The sequence below is a fragment of the Lathamus discolor genome, chromosome 5 (assembly GCF_037157495.1).
Source record: "Lathamus discolor isolate bLatDis1 chromosome 5, bLatDis1.hap1, whole genome shotgun sequence".
Taxonomy (NCBI): Eukaryota; Metazoa; Chordata; class Aves; order Psittaciformes; family Psittacidae; genus Lathamus; species Lathamus discolor.
In genome coordinates this window covers 39,736,522-39,764,495 of record NC_088888.1, presented here as the reverse complement: position 1 = coordinate 39,764,495, position 27,974 = coordinate 39,736,522, and the positions used below count along the sequence as shown (strand labels likewise).

Genomic DNA, 27,974 nt, shown 5'->3' with positions numbered 1-27,974 from the left:
TCCAATTTAAAACAAAACCTGGATTTTGGCACAGTTTGTGAACCTCACTTTGTTTACACTACAGAAAGGAAACTTAAACTTGCAAATTAAATCCGTAAATTAAGATGGTGAAGTGGCTCTTTGGAGAAGTAACTAAACATTGCCACAGTATCCATTTCTGTTTGCTGAAGGAAAGACTTTATAGCTGTCTTTGAAACAACTCTCTTCCTGCCCTTGCCGTCCCACAGTGAAGCTGCATCACTCGCTGCAACAGCTCCAGTGCTGTTTCCCTTTTAACTCTCTGCTTTATCTTTGCACCTATTAATTTATCTCAGCCGTGGCAGGAGCTGGCGTTTGTGGCTCACTCACCTCGAAGGAGTTAACTGGGTTTATTACATAATCTGTTTAACATTCGGGATGAATAGGAAATGCACGCCCCTCCTCTCCTACAGTATGTTTGCACGCTTTAAATCGCACTCCTCCCCATCTGTGTGTAAGCCCCACGCCACTTGGCATGCCCTGAGTCTCTGTGTGTGTGCTTGGGTGCGCACTTGCATGCCTACCAGCAGCTTTGCCCTGTCCTGGCTTCACTCATGCTACCGGCAGCACTGCACGCCCGTGTGTCTGTGTGTGTGTGCACACACGTGAGAAGAGAGGAGCGAGGGGAGGCAAGGCAGACACGCTTATAGGAAGTGCCAGCAGCTGATGCCCGGTGTGAAAGCAAACTCTGTCATCTCTTGGAGTGCTGCAAGTGGACAAACTGCCTGACATAATGCCAAGTTTTGATGAGGTTTTGAAGGAAGCTGGTGAATTTGGAAGATTTCAGAAGAGGGTCTTTTTCCTCCTTTGCCAGACCGGCATAACTTTTTCTTTCCTGTTCACCAGTGTGGTTTTCCTTGGGCAAGCACCAGGCAGCTACTGGTGCAGGATCCCTGGGGCAGCTGAACAAAGTGAGCTATGTGGCTGGACACTGGAAGAGGAGCGAAACTTCACAGTACTGCCCCTGCGTCTTGGGAATGGGTCCTCCAGCGGGGAGTGCGAGAGGCTGGATGTCGTGTGGGACACCTCCGTCAGCTGTGCCAGCCCGCTCGCCCACTACAGCAATGGCAGCACGGGCTACCTGCCGCTTACCACGTGTCATGATAACTGGGTGTACAAAGAGCCCCACTCATCCATCGTTAGCGAGGTAAGGAATATCCCCGTCCTCTAATCAGTGCTTCCATCCCGGTGCGGGATTGCAACAGTAAAACGATATTGCCCCTGCAAGGTTCATTGGTTTGGTGGCTGGTTTTCCTTTCTGGATTTGTGTTGTTCTCAGTCACAAGCAAAGGATGATGAGAATGATCAAGTGTCAGTATCAAGCTTTTAGGGAAAGGTGTGCTAATCTGAAGGGTGGCTCTCCAAATCTAAGCATCCCACACAAAGCCAAACACCACACACAGAGATTGCTCTGTCACTAGAGGAATGTCAGATGAAAATAAAGAGTTAAGTGCTTGTAGCTGAGGCTTCTGGTGCTTGCTTTTGGGCCAGCAACTTTGTTGGTGTAAACTCCAAGTGTAGCTGACTTACATCACTTGATGATCTAGGTACTGTATATTATACATTCTCTGTTTCCTGTACTGAACATTCAAGTCTGCAGGTAGTAAAAAACCCTGGTGTCAGAATGCCTTTCTGAGATCTGGCAGGAGTCAGCAGAAAAGATTGTGCTTACTAAAGAAAAAACAACAAACGCACATTTTTGCCCAAAGCTATTATGCAGCTTTTCCTGAAATGTCAGTGTTGGAGAACCACAGACTATTACCAGTAATGGTAAGTGCTGGCGAGTGTAGTACAAACAATCATAAACCTGCAAAAGGCCATTTAGGATGCTTTCCTAGGAGATCCTCTGTGTAATCTGTAGTCATGCTGTGGATGTGCTGTGGTCTGGCTTCAGCACACAGTCTGCACACTTGAAGCGCATATTTTAAGGTCATCCCAACGTTACTGTCACCAATGCAGTGATGAAAAATACGAAGTGTGCTTGGAGGGGTTGGCTAGGAAATCATCATGGTGCTTCACAAAGCTTGCAACTTGGCCATGGGCTTTGGCTCCTGCCTTTCTTACGAGCCTCCCTCTGCGTTTTCTGACTGGGTGCTTGCACTGGAGCTGTGCCCTCCGAAACACGGAGCAGGGCACAGCTGGCAAAACCCTGAGTAAACACCGAACTGAAAAGCGGTGCCTGTCTGAACCTTCCAATTCACAACATTCCCCCATCCAGCTGGGACCGCTTGATTTTCCTCACAGGCTTCAGGCACAACAGAGCATCGGCTTTGTGCCCTGAGCCCCACATCTGACCTGAGCAGCTTTAGCCAGGATCTCTGATCAGGAGAAGATAAATCAGAGCACCTGGCTGGCCCTAGAGCAAAGGTGAGAAGTAGTTTTGTGTGTGATAGCTGGAATCAAAGCTGCTCAGAAGGCTGTAATTAACAAACAGGGAGCCGGTATCAGACTTTGGTCCCTGAGAATTATGTATCTCTGCCCATGCTGGCAGTGGCAGCCAAGGCTGGGTGGCAGGAGGGCAAATGCTGCCTGAGAACTGCATCCTGGCTCCAGAGGAAGCTGTGCAAAGTAGCTGTGGTGGGAAGATGATACTGCTATCTCCAAGGTACCACTGTTGCGGGACTGCATGGAGTTAGATCACGGCGTTTTTTACCTAGGAGTCTGCACCAGCTGTTCCCCTCAGAGCTCAAAAAAACCCCTAGAGAGAATCCTTTTGTTGCTCTTTCCCCCCCCTTCAACCTTGCTGAAGGTGAAAGCGTGTAGGTTGTGTCCGTAAGATAGTGCTCAGAGTCTGATTATGGCAGCAGTTTGTGTATCTAGCAAAACCACTGGCATTTTCCAGCAGAGCTGAGCCGCTGGGTACAGCTAAGAGAAAACAAAACCAGGTTTGTATTGCAGTGGTAAATGGGAGTGAAAGGTTCAGTGTTCACTGGCAAACACCTCATCCATCTGCACCTTCTTCCTCTCTTCTCCTGGGGAAACCCTCCAGGACCAGGGATGGAGGAGGAATGAAGGAATGCTTGGGGAAGTGCTTTCCACCTGTGCTCCCAAAGGTGCACATTGGGAAAAGCAGGGAGTAACAGTCTGCAAGTAGCAACAGGCTGGGACTGTCTCTCTCCTGTGCTAAGGCAGCACGTTCCATCACCAGTGTCACTGTGGCTCCTAGCAGGAATTTTGCTGGCACCTTGGATGGAGGGTGCTGGCCTGTGACCCGTGGCACATATGTCCTGTTCCCAGTTTTGCAACATTTGTTGGATAAATCACATTCCACGGGGCTTGGTTTCTTCATCTAAAAAGGAAGCTTGTGGCATGCACATCCTGCCTCAATTGCTTTGAGATCAGCTATTAAAAGGAGCTTGATATCTTATTAATGTGTTGTATGTCCAGCAAAGATAATTTAAATCCCAGATTTAATTTAGTCTCCTATCACTCAGCTGAGGCTCCAACAAATCATGACTCAATTTAAGCAGATTTGTGCTGCATTTAATCAGCTCACCAAAGATGCCTTTTCTCATGTGTTTACTCGTAAATGCTTCATGTTTCTGTTTCTTTGAACTGCCTAAGATTTCTGGCACTTTATGTCTGGCTGAATCAACACTGGAAGTGATCAGGGAGATAAAGTTAAAAGGATGAGTTACATGACAATCTGAAGGACATATGTTCAGGGAGAAAGATGGAGAAGGGGGAAAAAGAAAAGTCAGGGTACTGAAGGTGTTCTTCCAGACCTATGGCAAACACAGACCTGGTGTGGATTTGTAGCATCACAGGGTAGGCAAAGGGCAAATGCAGGCACGTAGAGGCTTCGCTGGGAAAAGATGCTGAATCACAGAGCAGGTCTGGCAGCCAGACCACAGGCTACTGTAATTGGTGCTGAGCATCCAAAAGAAGCTAAATCATATGGCTGGAGGGACTGATTTATGAGGAGTTGTGAAATGAATGGTGTTGTTGTACTTATTTCATTACTCTGATTTGTACATGAGTGGAGCATGTTGCTCACTGGCCACTCTCTCATTCTAAATAACTTTTGCAAAGGCGTTCACAGTAGCATCAGTAGAAGGACGCGGAGGAAAAAGGGGGAATGTGGACTGATAAAAAGCAGTGACTGCTGTGCAGGCAGTACCTGGGGTGCCTGCTGCACCACCTATTTGCTGCTACAGGACTCCTGAATCTCGATGCTGGGGTACGGTGGGGTGCTGGGAGAATGTACCAGGGCTTTCCTCCTTCAGCATTTGAGAAAAGTGAAATCTACTAAGAAATCATCCCAGAAGCAACACATGGCAAAGGCAGTTAGCATGATCTAGTGACAGGTTGAAGTACTGCTAAAGATTCCCTTTTAAAATCTTCTTTTGATGCCTAACAGGCTCTGAGAGGAGGTTCCTAATTCTGCAGTGACATGCCTAAGGGTCTCTGTGCTCCATTGCTTTAGGTCAGGCTTTTCCATGAGGGCAATCCAGCTCAGAGGAAGAGTTGTCCACTCATGCTGCACATAGCCCCGCACACTGGTGCCCAAATTAAGAGTTGGGTAAACTGGAGATGGGCTGATGTCAAGCACGGAGACACCAGCAAAGTCCTGTGCTATGCATAAACCTTGGCAGTGCCCCCTCCGACGCAATGGTGTCGCAGGTGGTGGATCTGCGCAGAGGACTTTGGCCCATGCAATCTGCCCCTGTCTAATCGAGCGTGTCTTGCACAGCTCCCTGTGAAACTGGAAGAGGCGGCTGCGTGCGTCAGTGGAGGGGACAGGAATGCAGTAGCTTCTCATGTTTTGCTTGGAGAGGGAGTCTGAACGGGTAATCACCAAGCTAAATCCATCCTTGGCTCATGCCCGCTGATGCCGTCTGAAATGATGCTGTTTGTAGCAGGTGGCCAGTGCTTCTGGGGAGGGAAAGCTGGTGGCAGCAGCACCTCTCACAGGGGGAGAAGGGCAGGAAAGGACCATGTTTCTGGGCAGCGGAAGGGCACTGGGGGGCTGCAGTGGACCAGGGAGGGCGCAGCCTCATGCTCTAGTCAGGGGGTCTGGAAGGGAGCCCCGGTCTCTCCCTGCACTCCATGCCACTTGAAGTAGGAAGCATATTGCCAGGCGTCTCCTGCCAAGTGAGTCGGGAGAGGGACGCACATACCCAGGACATAGGGAAGTCAATAAAACTAATATTCCCAGCCAACTGTGCAGAAGACAAGTTGCTGGCCTTTAACTGGGCTTTGCACTATGGGCTGTCATCCCAGCGGAGAAAGTCTAGTGTTCTGTGAAAGGGTGGCTGGTGATATTGTGCAAGGCAATAATAATTTTATTCAGGCATTTTTGGCGGTGATGACTCCTAGAGGCATGTGTGTGAAGTACAGTCGCACCTGCAGGCTCAGTGGCCGGCCGGTGGTGGATGAAAGGAAGAGGGAAGTCTACATGGTCAGCAGCAGCTACAGCACAGCTGGCGTATTTTAGGCTTATTAGAAGCCTCCGTTGGCAGGAGTTCGGCAGGAGGGAGTGATTCCAGTATGCCCTGTCTGCAGCAAGTCTCCACGCCATAGATGATGTCATTTCAAGACCTGCCAACGATTTATTGCCAAAGTGTGAGGTCTGACGTGGACAAATGATCATCTGAACACATCCTATTGCACCTGCTGGGAATAAATCTTCCTGCTCCTCTGCTTGCCAGCTGTCTCAGAAAATGACAGTCAGCCAGCATTTGCAGAGAAGCCTGTAAGCAAAGCAGTGTTTGTCATGTAGCTGTTACAGTCCCTAAGAGCAGGAGATGACGTGTCTGTCAGCAATAAACAGTGTAATTCATCCCCAAAGTGTTGATCTAGTGTGATTGTTGCCATTGGCATGGCAAGACCCAGTCTTATTTCAACCATCAGGGTGGGATTAATATTAAGTAGTGGAAGGAAAGGGGAAAAGGGCAGACAGAGGAGCAAAGAGAGCAGCAATTGCTGATTTTCTTAAGACCCTCTAACTAAGCTTTTGCCATGAGCAAGCACTGGAGCAGTTCCTTGAACGGGTTACGTCAGTGGGGCAACACCTCTGTCACTGCCATTGAGCCAGGTAGTACTGGCTGTGGGCTCAGGCCTTGGTTTTATTTATTGCTTTTAGGACAGCTCCTAACGGGGGCTTCTCCCCTTTGTCACTGGGAGCAAAAGGGTAAACCAGCCTCTGCTTGGCCACTTGTATGAATGCCACTTAAAACCTGTGTGTGGGCTCTCAATGTGCTGTTGTAATTGGGCTTGAGGAATCACTGAAGATGTCTTCATTGACCAAAGAGTTTCATCCATCAGTTTGAAATTAATTGTAAGAGGCAGTAAAGTGATATCTAATTCCTACTCAAAGTTGTGACGTTTTGAAGAGTTTTTAATAACGTTGTCATTTAAAGCAGTGCATTTCTACAGGAATAGGTGTGCTGAAGTGTTTTTGGCCTTCTCAGTGCATAAAGGCCTCTCAAGGTCCAGGAATTACAAGTCTGTGGTTAGTCTGCATGTCAAACCAAAACGGAAAATGTTTGCCTTCTGCCAAAGGTGTGAAGAAAAGAGAAGTTGCCACAGTCCTTGTGTTTTCCAGTCATCAGCCATGTACAAGCATTTCTTCTGTTTCCATCTCAGCCAGTTCCCACCCCTTTCTATAGTGATCACTACACTAATGAACTACCGGGAGCTAGTGCAAAACCTCTTTGTTCCCCGGGAGAGATAGCATTCATGCAGACGAGTGTGGCAGTGGGTGCAGAGATGGGTTACAGGGTTGTTCTGGGGGCATGAACTTGGGCAGCAAGGCACTTAGCTGGGAGCATGGCAATGATGAGGAAGAGGATGTGCCCTTAGCTGGACCTGGCCGGCTGAGCTAGTTCACCCACTTGGTGATTGCAATGAGGAGCTGGCTAACCAGGTTTTAACAGCGTGTAGGTGTAGCCAGTGCTGTATAGGTCAACAGATAGGCTTAAGATCAGGGGCAAAACCCCCTAAGGCTTTCCTTTGCTTTTCTATATCCTTCTCCCCACACTGCAGTAAATGTTTTAGCAATTAGATTTCGAGCGTATGGAGGAAGGGGGACTGAATGCAGGACATGGTGACATTCTCTTTCTGCTGTGTTGACCTGGGGGAGATTATTCAAGTGAAAGCAGAAATGTTTTCTTCACTGCATGCGTATGTGCTGCAAGGACACTATTTGTGGACAGATACCTACAAATGCAGGACAGGACATTAAGCTCTCCTCACTCCAATGTCTCCCAGATGTTTCTCTAGAATATGGCCCAAATTCTGCAGCAACATGGGTGTGCTTTTGCAGCCGGAGAGGTGACACTTCTGAAGGGAAGCTTCAGCTGGGTCCCAGCTTGCTGAGGTGTGTGATGCTCAGCAATGAGCCACTGGTTTCTTCTACAGCTTAATTTCAGTTGTTGTGAGGTACAGGTCTTCTCTGGAGATGCCCAAGTGTAATGTTCAGGAAGAAACCAAAGGAAAACAGACAGTTGAAGTCTAGACAGATAGCCCTAGAGTTTTTGATTCTGAATGCTAACAAATTTGGAACCCAAGTGGGATCCAGGGAGGGCAGTCTGTGACATTTAGAGACCGTATGCTGGGATTTTTTTGGTAAGTTATGAGAAGAGCTTATACTTTCAGGGAATGGGTTCTCCTATTACTCACAGTGGGAGATGGTTACTGACAGGGATACTGATCCCTCATGCCACCAGATACTTGCACGGAGGTGCTCCTGGTCAGTGAGCATGGGCAGCATCTGCCTGGGCGTAGGAAAAGCCTGTATGGTAGGAATGCAAACATCAGCCCATTCATGGACAGACATGCACCCATTCAGGAACAGACAGGAAGCACCATTCCATTTCCTTCTGTGAGGACTGCTAGCTGGGGGAGTTCTACCGGCTAAGTGGAGACAGGCTGAGATCCTGCGTAGACAGATGGAGACGCATTTCCTCCACGTGATGCATATGGGGATAACTATCAGGCACAACCAAACCAGGTCACAGCTGAAGTGGTGCTGTGGGTCTGACAGGGAGCTTAGATCAGAAACGTATCTCTGCAGGGTGTGCAATTTTCTTTTAAAGGTTACATTCCCCTCTAAAGGTTAGGTTTGCAAATGAAAAGCAAGACATTAGCAGCGTGATGACTTAAATGCTAGGTGCTATGTCAAGCAAACAGAAAAGGTCTGAGAAAGCTTGTCTGTACCAGAAGCAGTTTAAATACTTAGAAAATAACAAAGCGCAGGACTTAGGAGAGTACAGTGAATGTTCTGTCATTAATCTCTTCACAAAGAGCTTAAGAGTTTCTTACAAGTTTTCTGTATTTTCCTATTTCCTGGAATATTTAAAATATTTGACTACGTTTCAACTGCTGCCTGAATCATCTGAAATGTCTGTTCAGATGAAAGAGTCCTCTCTGGTAAAGACATTTCCCCATCCCTCTTTTTGGCACACGTTCATTCTCTTGCTCTCTTTTGTGACAGTTTATTCATTGCATGATTGTAGTAAAGAGGGATCAGATTATTTAAAAAATAAATATACCCTTTGAAGAAGTATCAAACGTATAAACCTTCTGTGGCTGGTCCCGCAGGGCATGACTCCACCACCACCCTGGGAGGCAAGCTCCTCATCTACCTGTGTGGCTTTCCCGATGCTCCTCAAAGGGTAGGTGCCTTCCCCAAGAGAGTGTCTCTGCAGTGAGCTGAGGGTGCCAGGCTATCACAGGGTGGGAAGCACACCGCTCCTCCTGTGGGACAGCTGCAATGTTGTTCCCTTTGTAATAACTTGGGATAACACAGGGATAGCATCCTGGGTATTGGGAAACCTGGTGTGTTGGCTCAGGGAGAGCTATAAAATACCCATGCAGTTTATAGCCATTAGAAATGTGGGGCTTGGCCTCTGAAATCAACAACTGAAATTATGGGCAAGTGGATTTTAAGTGATCTACAGTGTTTTGTTTATGGGTTTTATGTCTGTGTTAGCATCATCTCATTTTGACATTGCTTCAACATTTTTGTTCTTACATGCACTTCTTAATTTTGTTCTCACAATAATTTATTGCTGTTTCTGGTGAGGCAATAATGCTCTTACTCCCTTCCCCATTCTCTCCTTCTCTGTTTTGACTTATGAGGGGGTCTCCCCTCACATGACCATCTTCTTCAGGAGCAATTGCAAGTGTTGGAGGATGTTTTTCTCTCTGACCCAGGCAATTCTATGAAGGGCTCTTAAACCTGGTCCTGTATGAAGCCCTCTCTGCTGATCCATCAATCAGTCTGATACTTCTCGCCAAGGTTTTGATATTTCAAAGACCCAAGCCAACTATGAGGTGCAGAGCGATCGTAACCTTCACTGGGAGAAAACTCCCTCTGCAGACCACAGGCTGGACATCTCTGCTATTCCTGGGGACTGCTAGGAGAAAGTTGTGTGGGCTCCTCCCTGCCCCCCTGGGGAATGGTGCTCCCAGGGTCACACCGCAAGCATCTGCTGGAAGCAGACAATAATGGTGTAAAGGTTTGCGTTAAACAGTGTTTAAAGCTGGAGCACAGCTGCAGGTTGATGCTGAGCTGTGTCACACTCCATTGCTGTAAATGACTGGGAAAAAAACCAGCATATCACAGCCAGCTCTGAAGCCACCAGTAGGAAAATGCATGAAATAACATGGTGTTTTGTAAAACAGCCCATGGCATCAGGCTCTGAGCTCTCACTATAGCTGTCACACACACAGCAGAGTCTGGGGTCTCTACTGCTGCCACTGGTCTGATCAAAAACCCACAGGGAAGTGTACAGCTATGTGGTGAGACAGGCAAGGAGAGTGAAAGACCTGCGCTGTGCTTGGAGTTCAGAATATTACAAGAAATGGTTTCTTATTTAGGTACATACACAAACATTTAAGAGTATTACTTTAAATTTATGGGTCCAGATTCAGGTTCAGTGCGATCCCAGTCTGGGTGCCTTCTGTAGACACCTCTGAAATCCTAGGCCCAGGGAATACTCGCTGGGCATTACAGCATGTAAACAGGGTAAGACAGAGCTCAGGCTCATGGCATTATATTTCAGAGTCTGGAGAATGGTGAGCGGCAGAAGAGGCTGTTAATCTCCTCTCTAACCCACCCTGTGGCCACCCGTCCAAGCACAATGTTTGAGCACTGGTGTTGTTGTGCATGGGCTGGTGAGCAGAAGTGAGCAGAAATATGACACACTGTGTGTGTGCTTCAGCAACCAGTGCCTTGTTAGTGATTAAAAGATTGCTTACAGCTCATGCCTGAAAGCAAAAGGGTATCTCTAGGGAAATGGCAGCAGCTGCTGTTGTCTGTGGCTTCCCTTGGTTCTGAAGTCACATTGTTCCTAAGGTTACCCCAGGCATGGATGGAAACCTCCCGACTCTCAGCAGGTCTGCAGAACTTGGCAGGCAGAGGCTGGTATTTCTTTATTCTCAAAGAACCTCTAAAGTAATTTGCAATGACATGCTGTCTCAATAACTACTTTAATTTCATTCTAGTTTTAATTCCTAGTGTCTTTCTCTTCTTTCCTCTCATCCCCTTCTCCCTTCCCTTCATCTCTGCCTGTCACCATCCCCATCCACGTTAATGAATTCTTCAGCTATCCACCAATGTAACAACATGTTAGGGAGTTATGACTACTGCAGTATAAGGAATTGAAAAGTCTGTGAAAGCTACACCAGGAAAAAACCTATTCTATGTGTCTGAAATGGATCTGAGATCTGTTTTTAGTTTCCTCAGAGACCACATATTTGTGCTTTTATCTAGAAGACACTAAGAAAAATAATTAAAACTCTATCTCCAAACTGGTATTTTCACTGGCTATAGCTGTGCACTAAACCTTATTCTGCACTAAACAAAGTCATGACATTGCCTTGGCAACAAATTTAACAACATTGTGTTTGGTTTGCAAAAGACGAGTTTGCTTTCCATATCTGGACAACTGATGTGTGAAACACAGCATCTTTTTGGCAAGGAGGAGCTCTTCACAACAGTTTGAAGAGTGCTTGCTATGGCTGCACTTCCCTGACCCACTGGTGCTTGCTTTTAAACACGCATAGTTGAACTTCCCTTTCTCCTTCCCCTTCCCCTTTCACCTTCCTTCCCTTTCTTCTTCCCACCTTGGCCCTATGCAGTTTCTATAATGTTTGGCCCTGAGGATGATGAATGAAACATCTGGGGTGTTTATGCCTCTCCCTTGTTTCCACAGTATAACCTCGTGTGTGGCAATGCCTGGATGCTGGATCTCTCACAAGCTGTCCTCAATCTGGGGTTTCTGGCTGGCGCGTTCACCCTGGGCTATGCTGCAGACAGGTACTGTGTAAGCACTGCTGTCCTTTGATTTGTCCAGGGGTGAAATTCCTTGTAATGTCACCTGCAATAAGCACACGTCAACATTTTGGGAGTTTAATTCACTTTGGATAAACTTTCCCAGCCTGGGAAAACATCAACCAATGTAATCTTCGCTTCCTTTTGGGCTGGAAACTTCATGTCATCATGCTTACTGATCCTATTTAGGCTTTAAAATGTCATGAAAAGAGCTTTTATTGCCATTTCTCATGTTTTCTGTGCACATCTGGACCCAGGAAGGGCAGAAGGACACAGAAATTAAAAGGAAGCATTCATTAGAGTTTTCTGGACTCAATGTTCTTTTACCGAAGAGTATTTAATAGGCACTATTGATGAAGAAAGCAACTACTTGAGGAAAGAAGGAAGGCACAAAGTATGGTAGCTCTATCCATTCACATACTGGACTCATAGGCTCACCACCAAGGTTATAGCTCCCTCCAGCTGGTTCTCAACTCTGTTAGAGCTGGATGAATACCAAGGAAAAGATGTAGGTGATACTCAGGTCTGAGTAACCACCCTGCCCAGGAGTGGGCAGCTTAGGGTAAAGGAGGAAGCTGGGTTTGTGCTTTTGCTGTTAAGTAACAGTAGTCAACCTACACATTGGCTGAGAGCACTTCTGATGATTTCAGTAGCAGAACATTTTTGTTCTACCTGTTTTATTTGCTACCTGCAATAATCGTAATAATAACTAAAGTGCAACTTCTTTGTAGGCACGAATATTTACAGAATTATCTGGAATGTCATCTCAGATGACAAAGTTTGAACTAGCAAGGAAAATCTCTTCTTTCCAAGAGATATAGTAATAGGGGAAAAAGTAAGGTGGAAAAGATGCTATGGCACTGGCTAGCTGAAGATATCTCTGCTCAGTGTCTGGCTGAACAGTTGTGATACCACCACCTTAAGACTGTGTAAGAGTAGAGATATAACAGCTAATTATTAAAATAGGAGTACTTGTGTATTAAGCATAATATGACTACCATACAACTATGAATGTTACGCATTGATAGCACTGGAGAATGTGCTACAGCCAGACCATTTGGTTCTTGTCTCCTTGGCAGCCCTGAAAAGGATGGACTTGGCTGAAAATACCCTCATTTTTCGTCCTGTATAAATTCTTTTCTCAAACTTTTTGGACAAAATGATCAAACACATATTCTCTCAAATAATTTCTGGTGAGGTGAATAGTTACATAATTTTTAGTTTCTTCTTCTTAACCCAGCAGCGGTAACAACGGAGAAGGGATCAAAATGGAAATTTCGGTTGTGTTTCAAGGACATGGTTTCCATGAAACTACAGGCAGGTTTTGTTGGGTTTTGTTTGGTTTTTTCTTTTTTTTTCTCTCTTTTTTTTTTTTTTTTTTTTGAATTACAGCTTTTCTTTGGCATGTCTATTAATAATGATGGGTTTTGCTGGAAAATGGGGCTCATTAATACATTATGCTGGCTTTGGAAACAAGCAATCTGAGCCTAAACAAAACACTGGAAAACCACATAGAGCAGTTAAAGAAGAAATTACTTTCACAGAGCTGGCTGTAACTACTCTTAGGAGACTAATTTGTGAAAACAGAAATCCCCAACAAAAGTTTCCCTTATTTCAACTGGATCAAGAATCTGAACTGTGACATATGGGTCATAGTTTAGATAAAAAAAGACAAACTGCTTTCTAACATAAAAAGGACCCTGGTGGGGACATCACCAGTTTTAAAGTCAGTGACATAAAGGCAGTGATAACTCCCACAGGTAAAAGATTCCCATATCCCAAGGGCCAACAGTACAGTGTTTCAGGCAGCCTTCCTTTGGAACAACACTGGTCTCATAAAGGTGCTTTCAGATCTAGCATTAACATGAGATGCCAGGGGAAAAAAAGCACCTTTGTGTCTTTTTGTAGTTTTCACTTTATTTTCCCTTTTCAACAGATACGGCAGAATCCTCACCTACCTGCTCTCCTGTCTCGGGGTTGGGATATGTGGTGTCATAGTGGCATTTGCACCAAACTTCACTGTATTTCTGATCTTCCGTTTTCTCCAAGGCGTGTTTGGCAAGGGAACCTGGATGACATGCTACGTGATTGGTGAGAGCTGTTACCTTTCTTCTTTTCTTATTAGGAAGAGCAAGGGATTTTTGGAGGACAATATGTCTGGTGACATGTGCTCTTGATAATATTTTTTTTCCTGGCAACAAAGCACTGTCCCTGGGATCAGCAGACAATGAATTACCCAAATCCATCCTAGCTAATGCATTTGTCCTCCAAGACAAGGTGCCTGCATGCACATTGTAACTTGACATTGTCCATGGTCTGGGATCATGTCTGAACTGAATGCTTGAGGAAGCAGACACTGGCCTTTGTCCAGACCATACTAGGGATCTTTCTAGCAGCTAAACAGTGCTAGCAGTGCTTCCTTACCTGGTGAGGTCTGCTGATTTATTGGTGGGGAGTTGCCCTCTAAGAAGGGCAGCAAGTGCAAACCCTTTCTGATGTTCAGTACTGATGTAGGATGGAAATCAGCAGCAGTGTACTTGCCTGCCTGACCTCGTAGAATCCCACAGAGAAGAGTGAGGAAATAATTCAAGAGGGCAGTCTAACAAGAGTGATGTGTCCTTCAGAACTGTCCAAGCTCTCCTTCAGTACCCATCTCCGGAGTCTGACGGGGAGGGATTAGCATAAATAATTAAGGGGTGGAGGAGTGGAATGTGTATATACAGAGGTTTTCTTATTGCACTGAAAATCACCAAGATGATTAAAATCTACAGAGGAAGCCTGCATACACAAATAGGGACATGGTTAATTTTGTGAGAGTCTGAATATCTTTCATAGATGCTCAGAGGAGTTAGTCAACTGCTTTTTCTCACTGAAAGGGCAGACACTTGGATGTCTGCTCTTCATTCTTCAGCTGGGAGGCTTTGCATAGTGCCAGCTGGACAACAGGGTCCATATTACGATTATGATTTCCAGAAAAGGAAAAAAGATAGGAAGCTATTTTATAAATAGCATCAAACCAGCAAAGACCCAGACTATTTGATAGCTCATTGTCCTGCCCAGCAGTGAAGCTCCTTGTGTAGCAAGCTAACTTTTCATGAGAAAACCTATCATTGTGGCACCTTGAAGGACTGCCAGGTTCAGAAAAGGAAACTCCTCTTTAGAGCATGAAATAACACATTGAAGAAAGCATCATACTATAGCTGAGACATCAGATTTACTTTAAACAAAAACCAGCCATTCAATAATCTACTCAAAACACAGTGATAACACCATTATGTAGCGCAAAAAATTGTAGTATCATTGTAGTCCGTAAGGGCTGGGACAGTTTTTAACTTCCTAGTGGAATCTAGATGAGTGAGAGCAGAATTGCAACCAGATGCAAACAGTTACAGTGAGACCTGAGTACACTGTGGTGATGTATGTGCAAACATACCTGTCTGGCCCTCTCAGGATCTAAAGCCCAGACACATCTTAGTACTGTGGGCAAAGTTACACTCCTGAACAGCTCAGGTCCAAGATCCAGGGAAAGAGCAAAAAGCTGTTTTTCCCCTTACTTCCAAGCAGATGGCCTAATTTTATACGGAGATCTTATCCCAAAACTTTGGTGAGTATTCTAACCAGCAAAATGTTCCTTAAAATGGACAAGTTTTAACAGAAAGAAATGGTTTGCAATGCTCGTATCAGACTGCCTGACTTCAGGGAAAGGTTCAGAGATACAGCACTGTCCTGAAGGACAGTGTATTACCTCAGCTCTGAGCAAGGTGCTTAATTCTTGAAGAGAGTGATTCCTTCTAAATCTCTTCAAGGATCTACTCTTATGTCTCAGGATCACCCAGAGTATTTACCAGCCTAATACATTTAAAGAGGCAGATACATGTCATTGGTTTTGTTGCACCAGGAGGATGGTTGCTGTTAACACATCTCCCAAGCTACTGATCTGCACTTCAGAACCACAACAGGCTGACCCAAGAACCTGTACATATAACCTAGCTCTTTCCAAGCCAGTGCTGAGCAGCTACCTTTAGGCAAGAGTTGCCCCTGAGCCATGCAGACATGATGAATAGTCAATAAAGATAGTAATGGTGTCTTATCTCTCTGCATTGCCAGCTGAAATGAATCACTGTTACTTGCAAAATCATGTCTCTTTCAGTAAAATTTAAAAAAAAAAAAAAGGAAAAAAAGTTTTTTGTATATTTTAAAGCAAGGTAAACCCCTCTGCTTGTACTTTGAAGGGTAGGTAATGGTGACAGTTTTGAAACAAATAAGAGACACTTCTTCAAGCATTGCTCTTCTCAACTATGGATGCCATGGCCATGGGATATTGCCTGAAATATGGGCTTACATGACTTTCAGAAGTGATTAGTCACATTCACAAACCAAACAAATTCAACAAAATTCGAAAAACAAACCAACAAAGGCTATGTTTGCTCTAGTAAACAAAGCAAACTGTGGACAATACCTTAGCCCTCAGAGAAGCCAGCATGGTATGGCTAAACTCTCTTCCCCACAGTTGTCCTGTCCATATTACTACTGGGAGCAGCCTCTGCCTGAATGGTTCTCTAGTCTGTGGCATGGAAGAGTGCTAACAATTTACCACTAAGGGTGATCATGACACAGTCTCAACTCTTTGTTCTGGCCCTATTTAATACATTAGTGAACATGCACTCAGAAACCCTGCTATCTGAAGAACAGGGGATGAACTGATGAGGGGGTGTCACCCACTCATGCCCTGAACAGTCTCAGGAACATGCTTATATTTCTGAAGGCAAAATGCTGGGATAGACAGACTTGTGACCTGATGCAGTACTGTCCTTCCTTATGTTCCACCACTGACGTTTTTCTTTCATATTAGTTTTGTTTCTGTGTTCTTTATTTTGGCTTTCTCTCTGATCAGTGACAGAGATTGTTGGTTCTGACCAGCGGATTGTTGGGATTGTGATTCAGATATTCTTCACACTGGGAATTATGATTCTCCCTGGAATTGCATATTTGATTCGCACCTGGCAAGGGATCCAGCTGGCCATATCACTGCCTAACTTCCTCTTCCTGCTGTACTACTGGTAATGTTGCAGTCATTGCTCTTGTCACTGTTGCTGTTGCTGTTCAAGTACCTTGAGAGTCCTGCTGTGGTCCGAAGTCTCCAGTGTGCAAGATGTTGTAGGTTAGGAAGAAGATATTTGCACATTGTTGATTCTGGCATTTTTACTTCTTTTTAGTGAATTGCAGGCATACATTTCTTTCATTTTTCTGTCCAGAGTTTGCCTCCCTTGTAAGCAACAGCTGGCCCTTCACAGAACCCTACCCTGCTTAACATGGGGTTGCATATCTGGTTAACTTGACCAAAGTCTTCTTGACCATCATCCATGGGATGCCACCTTTACCTCTAATTATACACTCAGTTCAAGCCTGAACTTGCCCTAAAGGTCCTTCTGTGAACTGGGTAGTTCAGCTAACACGAGGGCAGAGCAGTATGCCATGGTGGAGTGCAGCCATCCTGTGGGCTGGATCCACAGAAACTAATCCACATAGCCTCTTCTTGCACACTGTTTCCTTAAATATTTCCTGTTGTGAGCTTTTAAATCGTGAATTATATTAACCCTGGGCCAGCAGAAACTGAAACACCTATTAGTACTGTTGCTTTGTATTAAATTCATAAAACATGTATAAGTTTATGTGTTTGTGTGTCTATCTCATAATAATACAGCTAGATGTTTCCTAATCTGTCTGTACTTGGTAATACATCTGTTTAGTGCTGACTTTCATTGTTCCTTGCAAACAAGGCACCTTGTTTGTCTGTTAGTTATCCTACTTTTGACATCAATTGTACAAATACAATAGTTAGATTTCTTATTTTCCAACTTTGTAGAATACTGATATAGCCTATTTCCTTCTTTCCTGCCCACAAGGATTAGATACTTTACAGCAGACTGACTGGAAAAGCAGTCCACAAAAGAGTTTCTGTATCCCAAAGATTGAAAAATCTGTATGTTGTGTACTAACACAGGCAAAAGGCAAAGGACTTCAGTTTACTTATAATGTTAGGCAAAGGACTTCAGTTTACTTATAATGTTAAAGGGCCAAACCTCTATTCATCACTTCTGTGCTCTTACAGGGTGGTTCCTGAATCTCCACGTTGGCTCCTGACACGCAAGAAGGGAGACAAAGCATTAAAAATCATGCACAACATTGCAAAACACAATGGGAAATATCTCTCACCACATTACTCAGAGGTATTGTTTTCTGTTTGAGCTAGAGGTTCTTTTCTAAACTTTCTTACTCTTCTGAAGGTTCAGTTTATGTTAAAATGCTTTCTCTTTATGTGATGGGCAACACTCTTGATGCATCACACAAGAACAAGATTGCCAGTCCCGTACCTACTTTGTTAATTGCAAGAGAGTCCAAGTGAACTGGCTGGAAAGACAAGGTCTGACAAAAGAAGTTTGCAAAACAATGAATCAGGCCTTTCATTTGCAACACTCCTACTTTAAAAACTTGTGGGAAATACCAGAAAATAGCCTGAGGGTCCATGAGATTTCATAGCAGCTGCTCTTTTAGCTGATAAAGTGAGCGGAGACAGCAGGATCCACTCTCGTGGTTCCTTTACTAGTACTTCCTTTTGCAACTCAAAAGGAAAATGAAATCAGAATTTGCTTCTGTCTCAACAGGGGGAAAATATGCCCCAAAACCCCAAATAGAGGAAGCACATTCTAAGATCACTATTTACAAGCCAGGACAATTTATGTTAGAATTACAGTCCTTTGATGAAACTGAAAGGACTGATGCATTTCACACGATACTTGTCATGTCATTGCAGCATTTGCCTTTTTCTTCATTGGGTCGTTATGGCATTGGTCTCATGCTTCAGTGACAACAGATGTGTCAAAGTTCCTGTTCTGTAATAAACTATGTCTGGAGCCTACATGCTAGCAATAGAAATGTTAGGAATCATTATCTGAACTAAGGAAAATGGCTGTGAATTGTTAGTACACAGCAGCCCTGAGCTGGCATGCTGAACGTGCTACAAGTGTTTTAGAAAGAAAGTGTGATTTTCTTACTGAAAAGAAACGATGTACATAAAATGCTTATCAGTGCATAATAGTATCCTTTATGACTACACACGTGTATATACATATATTTTTATGCATATAGAAAAGTATTATGTTAACTAAATTTTCACTGATATCAAAAGCAAAGACTTTGGGATGGTAGTGTCTGAAGGACACTGATATGTCCCATCCTTTCGGGAAGGAACATCATGATGTGTGTGCTTTGTAACCAGTAGTTGACAACTGCAGTTGTGACTGCTTGCCACCTTACCTGTGTCTTTCTAGTTGCTCTTCTTAAGCAAGAGAGAACCTGAGAATTTAACCCAGCTCATCCAAAAAAGTGGGATTGCTTCACCAAAGTCCTAGAGTATAATTCTGGATTAATTTTTTGGCAGTAATTATTGGCATAACATAGCCACATAGCTGTTCCTAAATCCATAGGATTTTTTTAACCTGGTGAGAAAAAGGACCCATAAATCAGCCATCCAGCCTAAGCAGCTGTGCTTATTCAGGACTGTTCCTCTGATAAAAATAAAAGCTCACACAGGAAGACACATGTGGCAACAGATGGTGTATGGAAATGGCCAATTGATTTATACCAATATGCATTATATTTCCACTTCATTAAGTATATGTTTGTGGCAGTTCTGTCAAGGTAGAGTTCACCCAACAAGTTCCACAGATAAGCTGGGCCCTAATCTGTACTATGTCTCTTAGGATATATGACTCTGGACTAATGATTTTGTGAAGTCATCTGTTCAACATCTTTGTCGCTGACATGGACAGTGGGATTGAGTGCGCCCTCAGCAAGTTTGCCGATGACACCAAGCTGTGTGGTCTGGTTGATATGCTGGAGGGAAGGGATGCCATCCAGAGGGACCTTGACACGCTTGTGAGGTGGGCTGATGCCAACCTTATGAAGTTCAACCATGCCAGGTGCAGGGTCCTACACCTGGGTAGGGGCAATCCCAGGCACAGCTACAGGCTGGGGGAGACTGGATTGAGAGCAGCCCCAAGGAGGGGGACTTGGAGGTGCTGGTTGATGAGAAGCTCAACATGACCCACCAGTGTCACTTGCAGCCCAGAAAGCCAACTGTATGCTGGGCTGCTGTATGTTGGGCTGCATCCAAAGCAGCATGACCAACAGGTCAAGGGAGGCAATTCTCCCCCTCTACTCTGCTTTCGTGATACCCCACCTGCAGTACTGTGTTCAGTTTTGGATCCCTCAATATAAGGAGGACATGGAACTGTTGGAACAAGTCCAGAGGAGGAAACATGAGGACGATCAGGGGACTGGAGCACCTCTTTTATGAAGACAGGCTGAGAGAGTTCAGCTTGCTCAGCTCAGAGAAGAGAAGGCTCTGGGGAGACCTTATAGCAGCCTTCCAGTACCTAAAGGGGGCATACAAAAATGCTGGAAAGGGACTTTTCAGAAGGACATGTAGTGACAGGATAAGGAATGGCTTTAAACTGAAAGAAGGGAGATTTAGATTAGATGTTAGGCAGATATTCTTTACTATGAGGGTAGTGAGGCAATGGAACATGCTCACCAGAGAAGTTCTGTCTGCCCCATCCCTGGAAGTGTTCAAGGCCAGGCTGGACAGGGCTTTGAGCAATCCTGTCTGCCCAGAGAGGGGCATTGGAACTAGGTGATCTTTAAGGTCCCTTGCAACACAAAACATTCTATTATTTTATGACTTTATGATTCTATGAATTACTGTACTTGTTGGGCATATACACTGGTGAGATTCCCCCATCCTGGTCAGCATTACCCAGCGCTAAGCGTGGCTGGAAACATATAGCAGGAAGTTTGTGCTGCTGCAGCTCCCCCTGCACTTTCAGCCCTATGTCCCTACACCCCCTTCCTTCTCTAAACATCAGCATTTTTACAGTGTCATGTCAGGATGGAGATGTGTCTTTCCCTGCTTTATTGAAGTTATATTCAATTTTCTTTCAGAAGCATTGCTGCTTATGAGCTTAAGCCACTCAGCTGCAGCAGATTAACCTCCATACACCCAGATGCATGCTGGATCTGTTCCTGGGACCTTTTCAATAAACAATGTGTTTTATCCTTAGTGCTGTGCCCAGAGGAAAGAGGCCATCTCCAGGAAGCACATTAGTCACAGATCAAGCCTATTTCTCACATTAACTCTCGTCAGACTCGTCTTTCATGAAGCACCCCCAGAATTTCAGGCAAAGCACTGCAGGTGTGGAGGGACAGGGAGAAGTGTGAGGCATTACTCATCAATGAATTTTGGCTTAGATTTTCCAGTACATCTGTAACAATTACATTGGCCAAATCCCTTACATGGCTTTGGATGTAGCAGCATTGCGTTGCATTTTTATTGGCATGCAGGAACCACAGATGACCTTTGTATGAAAGCAGATAGATAAACATTTGCTTCCTTTGTGCTGTGAGTTGCGACACTGGTACAGCTCATCCAGAACTCATTAAATTAATTGTAAACTATAAACCCTTTTTTTGTTTGTTTGTTTGTTTTTTTCCTGAGATATTTGTTGATTTCTTGGTCTTTGTCCAAAGCAGACAGGACTGGACTGCAAACAGCTGAGTAAGAGCTGCATCTTAAGAGAGCAGAGTAGTCTATCTTTAGAAACATGGGCTCTGCCATTGAATTCCTGACTACACTGCTGTGAATAGCAAAGCTCTCCTTGGCTTCAAAAAACAAAAAGAGGATTTTTTTTCCCTACAAAGAGTTGACTTTCCACAGTGATTTTTTTCTTCATCCCTGAAAAAATGCTCAGTCATGTTTGAGGTCATTATGACTTTATTAAGTCATAAAAATATATGGTAGCAGCTATGCTGAATTCATCTTTAGTCCTTTGGAAAACTAACCCCATATTTGCACAAAGTCAAAACTGATGGCTGGCAGCCTGCTCTTATAAACGCAGTCATGGCAGCTTTATTGAGTATGACATGAGACAGTCCAAGAGCAGTGCAGAAACCCAACAATGTGTGCCTGCCTCGCAAAGGTCTCTGGCATGCAGCATAAGTGGCAGTGCTTTGAATACAACTGGCTTTGGTTACAGAAGAAAAGCAAGGGGGAGTAGAAAGGAAGTTCAAATAAATATGGGATTTCTCTGTCCACTTACAAAGTTTTGTGTCACTCAGTTACAAAAAAGTTATGTGTAAGTGCATCTGGCCAAATCTCACTGAAAACATCTATGCAACCTTATGATATGAAAACCAAATGCAGAGGAAAAGCTTTGGGCATAGCCCTGGCTGAGCTGACAAGAACCTTGGGCAGTGCCTTTGGCTTTACCTGTGTTCTCATGGATCTGTATGTTCCCATGCGCTTCTCCATCCTTTTACCCATGTTTCCCCACTATCCAGGTTGTTTCCTTAGGTTTCTGCTTCTCTCTTAGGCCTCCTCTCAGGAGGGGGACAGTGACTGAGAGTCAAAGCAGCTGGGCTGCCTGAAATCCTTCTAGAAAGGACTCGGCAGGCTTAACCCCATGTTTCCCACAGTTGATTAGAGAGCTGATGGCGATCCTGGATGTGGCTGTTGGTTCTTGGCCTTGTCACAGTTTGTCCCTGCCTAAAGTCACTTCCACCTTCTCTTTCTCATGTTCCCCGCCCATCAAATGAACATATGAACAAAAGGACTACCATCTGGCTTAGGCATCGCTATTAATTTCTGTTAGCCATCAATGTTAAAAACGGCCTCCATCAATGTGCCTAAACTCTTTCTGGCCCTGCTACTATATCTCTGCTCCACAATATCCTGTGGCAATATGAACTCCAACTTGCAAACACAGGCTATGTGAAACCCTGCCCGTTTTTGTTATTGCTAAACCTTCTAACTAATCATTTAATTAAGTCCCTCATTGTGTCTGTATTGGAGGAAGCTGTAAACAAATTTACTAGAATTTGTAGGCAGTATGAGGGCCATTAATCCATACTTTGCAGGATTTTCTCTTACAGAGTAAAAGCCAGTTTTAAAGCACAGTTTGTACTTCTAGAAGTACAGTTCAGCACAGCGCTTGTGTATTTTAAGACCCTCTTCATTTCACCAGTTGAATGTTTTGTAGCACCCAAGCACTATTACAGATCTGCTTTTTCTCTCTCACTATTCTTTTCTTCCTGCTGCCCAGCTGTGCCATGTTCCCAGTCTATTGCTTGCTGCTCACCTTTCTACCTCCTTCCCCCAGCCTACTGGCTTGCCTTTTCTGCCATGGTTTGCTCCTCTCTCTCACCTCTGGCAGAATGTAACTCTGCTCCTGACCCTGAAGTGACAACAACTGCCTATTCCCTTCCAAGAAATTCCAGGTCAGCTTCTCTCAGTTTACAACAAGAGAATCATTGTTCCACTCTGAAGTCAGGACTGGGGACTTTTTTCCTGACTTCTACATGACCATCCTTAATGAAAGCCCACAGCCCACAGCCCAGTTACGTTATTTCTCCATATCTGCACACAGCTCTGGAGTGCTAATAGCAGCAAAGCTGGCTCGTCGGCACCTTAGCTCACTGGGCTGGAATATTGCTGAGCACCACGTTTACATAGAAACTCTGCTGCACTGCCTGCCTGACCCCTGATAGCTGACAGCTCGCTTTTCTCCTCAGATCACTGTTAGCAACGAGGAGGTCAGCAACCCGTCCTTTCTCACCCTGGTGAGGACTCCCCGGATGAGGAGGAACACCCTCATCCTCATGTATGCCTGGTGAGTGCCCACTTCAGTCCAGTTTGCTACCAGGGCGGTGGGTTTTGAAGAAAAATTCTCTTGTGATGTTTAGGGTCATTCCAGCTGCTTGCAGCCGTTTGTTTGCCTCTCAACACTTTTCCCCCTTCGCTGTTTAGGTTCACAAGTGCCCTGATCTACCAAGGGCTTGTCATGCGCCTAGGAATTGTTGGAGGAAACCTCTACCTAGACTTCTTCATCTCAGCAGCTGTAGAGCTGCCTGCTGCTCTCCTAATTTTAGTGACAATTGATCGCATCGGCCGTCGCCTTCCTTTCGCAATAAGCAACATTGTGGCGGGAATCGCATGCCTCGTTACTGCCTTTTTGCCAGAAGGTAATTCCCTTCCCAGTGTCAGGGTCTTCAGGTCAACGACTTCTCTCTGACACCCCTTAAGCGAGGACAGCAGGCCACACAAAACTGTAAATAAAAGTGAAAAGTGTTTGGTGACACAATAGCATTGCAGTCATGGAACACCATACCTCATTTGCTTATAGAGTGCCCTGGGACATGTAATGGCTATGTCTTTGATGGGTGGTGAGCAACAGCTGGGTGTAGTCTTAGAGAGAACGTGCATAAAGTCTTTGTGCTGTTTTTGAAGGCAAATGTGAGAGAAGAGCATACAAACATAAACCAGAAGTTTTCAGTGTCTCGCAGCATGGGGTGAAATTTAATGTGGGTTTGTTTGGTTATTTTGGAAGGGAAATAACCCTGAGCATCTTGTTTCTGCTTCAGAGCAAACTGAGATGTTTTCTTTTTCTTTCTCTTGAAGTTCTGAGAAAACACAATCACTGCCAGAGCCTTCTCCTGTGGCAGAGCTCCCCTTTGTGCTGACTTCACACTTGTTATTTCATTTGCCTCCTCATCCGTCTCTTCGTAGTCAGACCATACAGGAAACTGCCCTCTCCCAAGGGCATTGCAGAAGTGCTTATTGCATTCCTTGTGATGCTCCTCCAGAGTACACTGTCTTTCCAGAGAGGGAACTCTGACACAAAACCAGATGGAGTGACTGTGCACTGTGGTGTGGATGTGACCTTTGCACATGTATAGATATATAGATTAGATATAGATATAGATATATAGATATAGATATAGATAGATATATATCTTTGCACATGATGTATACAGGGTTCCTGCTGATGTATACAGAGTAGTGGCCACACCACAAAGCTTGAGCAGACCTGGGAGAGCTGGGAAGTGCCCTCAGGGCAGGATAAGGCTCCTGGCCTGTTCATGCCAGGTACAAAGTCAAGCATCAGGGGAGGGAAGGGGGAGGATGGCCAAGAGTATCATTATTAGGAGTGTGTCTAATGAGCAATGGTTAGACAAATTAGAAAATGCAGTTGACCTGCTGTAGGGAGAATTATTTTACTGTAGGATCCTGGAAGTATTTAAAAGATATATTGATGTGTCACTTAGGGACATGGTTTAGTGGTGGACTTGGCAGAGTTAGGTGTGTGGTTGGACTTGATGATCTTAGAGGTCTTTTACAGCCTAGATGATTCTATGGTTCTATGCACTTTTAGAGGGAGATTCTTTGTGGTCAGAAGGCTTTTGGAGGTGACTTAACATGTAGTCACTTAACATGTGCTGAGTTACTCACATGCGTTTCTCACAACATGACATCCCTACATAAATAAATGCTCCTCTCCAGAGCACAGTTTGGACATGGTCATGGAAACTTATTCCCACCCAGGCTGTTATGCCCCACCAGCATCTTGAATCAATCAACAAGAAGTGATTCCTGATTCTCCAAAACAGCCTGGCATGGTGCTGAAAAACTATAAATGCCAATAGAAACTGATACTTACAGCTGTGGCTTTTCACTCTGATTTGCACTGATCCAGTGTTTCTGTGATATAGCTTCTGCTAACAGGGCCTGGGGCTCTCAGAAATGCTCTGCTGGTGCAGCAAAGCACACTTCACCAGGGTTTCTCTTTGAATAAATAGATATCCTATGGCTTAAAATGACAATTGCCACACTGGGAAGACTGGGCATCACGATGGCTTTTGAAATTGTCTATCTTGTGAACACTGAATTGTACCCTACGACACTGAGGTATGTTGAAAGCTCCCAGGAATCTCTTAATGTCTCCCTCTGCTTTTCCCCATTCCCTATTTCACCACTGTTTGGTAAAACTTCATTTTGTTCAGAGTTTCCTGAGTAGCCACTGCTCAATGTGGATGGCATAAACTGGCAAGATAATTTTGGAGCTAAGTCTATGTTCTGCTCCTTAAACTGCTGGTCCATCTGTTTGGTAGCACCTCACAAATATTTGGCATTATTATTCTTTTGCAGAAACTTCGGTGTTTCCCTGTGCTCGAGTTTGTGTGACCTAGGAGGGATCATAGCCCCATTCCTGCTTTTCCGATTAGCAGCAATTTGGTTGGAGCTACCTCTAATAATTTTCTGTAAGATAAGATTTAAAATCAACTTTTGGTTTAAATATCCTCCTCCTAACAGAGCTTCTCTTTCGGGGCAAAACTGTAATGTGTGGCCTCGTCTCCCATTCAGACCAGCTCCTCTCAACCCTCGTACCTAGAGCAAGAGGCTGAATGGCAAATGGGTGAAGTGTGGGTGATTTCATGGCAGGCCATGGATTTGCTCAGGTCTTCTTTTGCTGAAGGAGCATTAAAGAAACTATGTGAGGTGCTGTAAGACTGAGAAAACTTACAGCTAAGTTCTGTAATTACAGAGAAGTAAGCTTAGTCTCCCCAGAGTAGAGGTTAATGTCTTTTAAAAAATACTTGGTTTGGGATTTTTGGCAGGTACGGTTATGACCATGGATGTTGTATTAACCATAACTTCATATTACTGATAAACTCTAATTCTCAGTTGCATTTTAGAAAAAAATACCCCTGTGGAGTAATTGTGCAGGCAAAAAAAAAAAAAAAAAATTAAATTAAATACTTATTTCCCACAAGGAAACATGAATCTGTGTCTAAACCAGACTTCCAGGAGATACACATGACTGCATTGAATGCAAAAGGGATAGAATAAGTAGGGAAATTGGTGCTAATGACAACTTTAGCTGAAAACAAAAATGGAAAGAACACAAGACGTTTTAAAAGATTACAGTTAACCCAAGAATAGACATGTACAGCAGTGCAGTGTTCACATTACCTAACTCTGAAATTCCACTGCTGAATTCCCTCTGTCTTGAGTAAAGAGCTGCAAAATCAGAGAGAACGAGGGAGGGCTATGCAGCAGTCACGGAGCATTTTAATTTTTGCCCCAGCCCTTCTATTTTTGATTTATTACTTTATTTAAATTATATCTACACAGGAAATTATTCCAAAATAACCATTCCTAATTAACTATTTCAAACTGGCTCTGTATCTGAATGCTTTTTCCCAAGGATGAATTCTTAGTCTGAATCACATAATCTACTTTGGTCATGGATACATGAAGAGGGTAATTCAGGAAAATCTCAGTGGTCTCAAGAAACATAGATGCATCTGCAAGATAGAGCCTCTTGAAGAAAAGCAGATTTATTTAATGTGAGAAATAACATTCTGATTCCACTGCATTTTGTATGCATTTGTCCATGTGCACTTATCTGAGGCTTTTGACTTTTAAGATCTCCCTCTGGGGCCAATTCAGGCTGCAAATGAAGCTCTAGCTTTAATCTTTTTTGTAATAGGTTAAATGTATGTAGCATCCAAGTGTTTGATAAGATTAATGTAACATTACAGGTGTAATCAGAAATAACTGTTGTGCTTCAAAAATATTAAACCAACCTTAATCTGAATAAGCTTTCCTCAGTGGATAAACTCTGAAAATAAGAAAAGTAATCTTCTTATCTGTTTTGTACATCTTCAATGTTCACTGTAGGTATTCTCGCAGTTGTCTGTGGGCTCCTGGTACTCCTTTTACCAGAGACAAAGGGAATCTCCTTACCAGAGACAGTGGAGGATGTGGAGCAGCTTTCAAGGTATGATGTGCATTTTATTCCTTTTTATTTAGGTGCTGTTTCCTGATGGTGTTCTTCGCCAACTTTATCAGCTGTCATAAATTACTGGTGGTTTCCAAATGTCAAAGTAAACTCCCTAGTCAGGGCGATGTGGTATTTCCCTCAATATACATTTGAAATTTTCAGTACCATTCATTAAGGCAGGTTGTTAAAAAAAAGTATGGGGATAGAATGCGTATTTTTCTCATGGAAACAGGAGAAATCTGTCCTATATACCTCTAGAAGCAGAAATAAATAGTGTGCAAGAGAGATACTTCAAAGTACAGCCTGCAATTCTCTGCTCAAGAAAACCAGCCATAACCCCAATCCTATGAAGAAGGGCCCTTGATCATGGGAGCACCTCCACAGTTTGTGCAATCATTAAAAAGTCATGTACAGGATGAGTTTATAGCTGAAAAGTTGCAGGCATGTCTTTCTCACTCCCGACACACAGGAAGCCAGGCTCTTCATTGCATTGCAGGTATGCAGGGAACATTGGGACCTTGGCTTAATTTCTTGAGGAGATAGCATTACACATTAATGTTTCAAGCAGTGGCTTTGGATATTGCACCGTAACTTTTGCCTGCTTCAATACACAAACTAAAGAATGAGGAAATTTTCATGCAGAAAATGAACGTTTCAGTACTGTGGATTGGACTGCAACTTGGGCTACATCTTTTCCTTCTTCTTTCACACTTATACACCTCTCCCCTTCTGTTTCTTCAGTCATTTTGGTAAATGTGGCAAGAAACAGAAACACCGGGATACCAACTCATATATTTGAACTTCGAAGGACAGCACTAAGCTAAGAACCTTGTTCCTGTAATGGGAATTTGTTCTCCGCCTGCCATCACTTCAAAATTTGCAGAGTATGGATTAAACTCCATGTTCTTCTTCTAAACATAAGGACATTTAAAACAAGCAGTGTATTTTTCTATAAATATTAATAAATTCATTTTTTTTTCTGAGTGTGCAGTCTG

The 27,974-nt window shown here is 44.0% G+C and overlaps 1 protein-coding gene across 1 annotated transcript; it reads left to right on the top strand.

Annotated features, from left to right (window-relative positions):
* The first annotated feature begins 218 nt into the window (after positions 1-218).
* On the top strand, positions 219-27,974 carry SLC22A3 (solute carrier family 22 member 3). The gene is made up of 11 exons (XM_065680467.1): positions 219-1,165; positions 11,181-11,284; positions 13,236-13,390; positions 16,194-16,359; positions 17,412-17,529; positions 22,928-23,025; positions 23,163-23,377; positions 24,992-25,100; positions 25,341-25,453; positions 26,877-26,976; positions 27,721-27,974. The coding sequence occupies exons 1-11, from the start codon at positions 752-754 to the stop codon at positions 27,776-27,778; spliced, it is 1,650 nt and encodes a 549-aa protein (XP_065536539.1). The 5' UTR covers positions 219-751; the 3' UTR covers positions 27,779-27,974.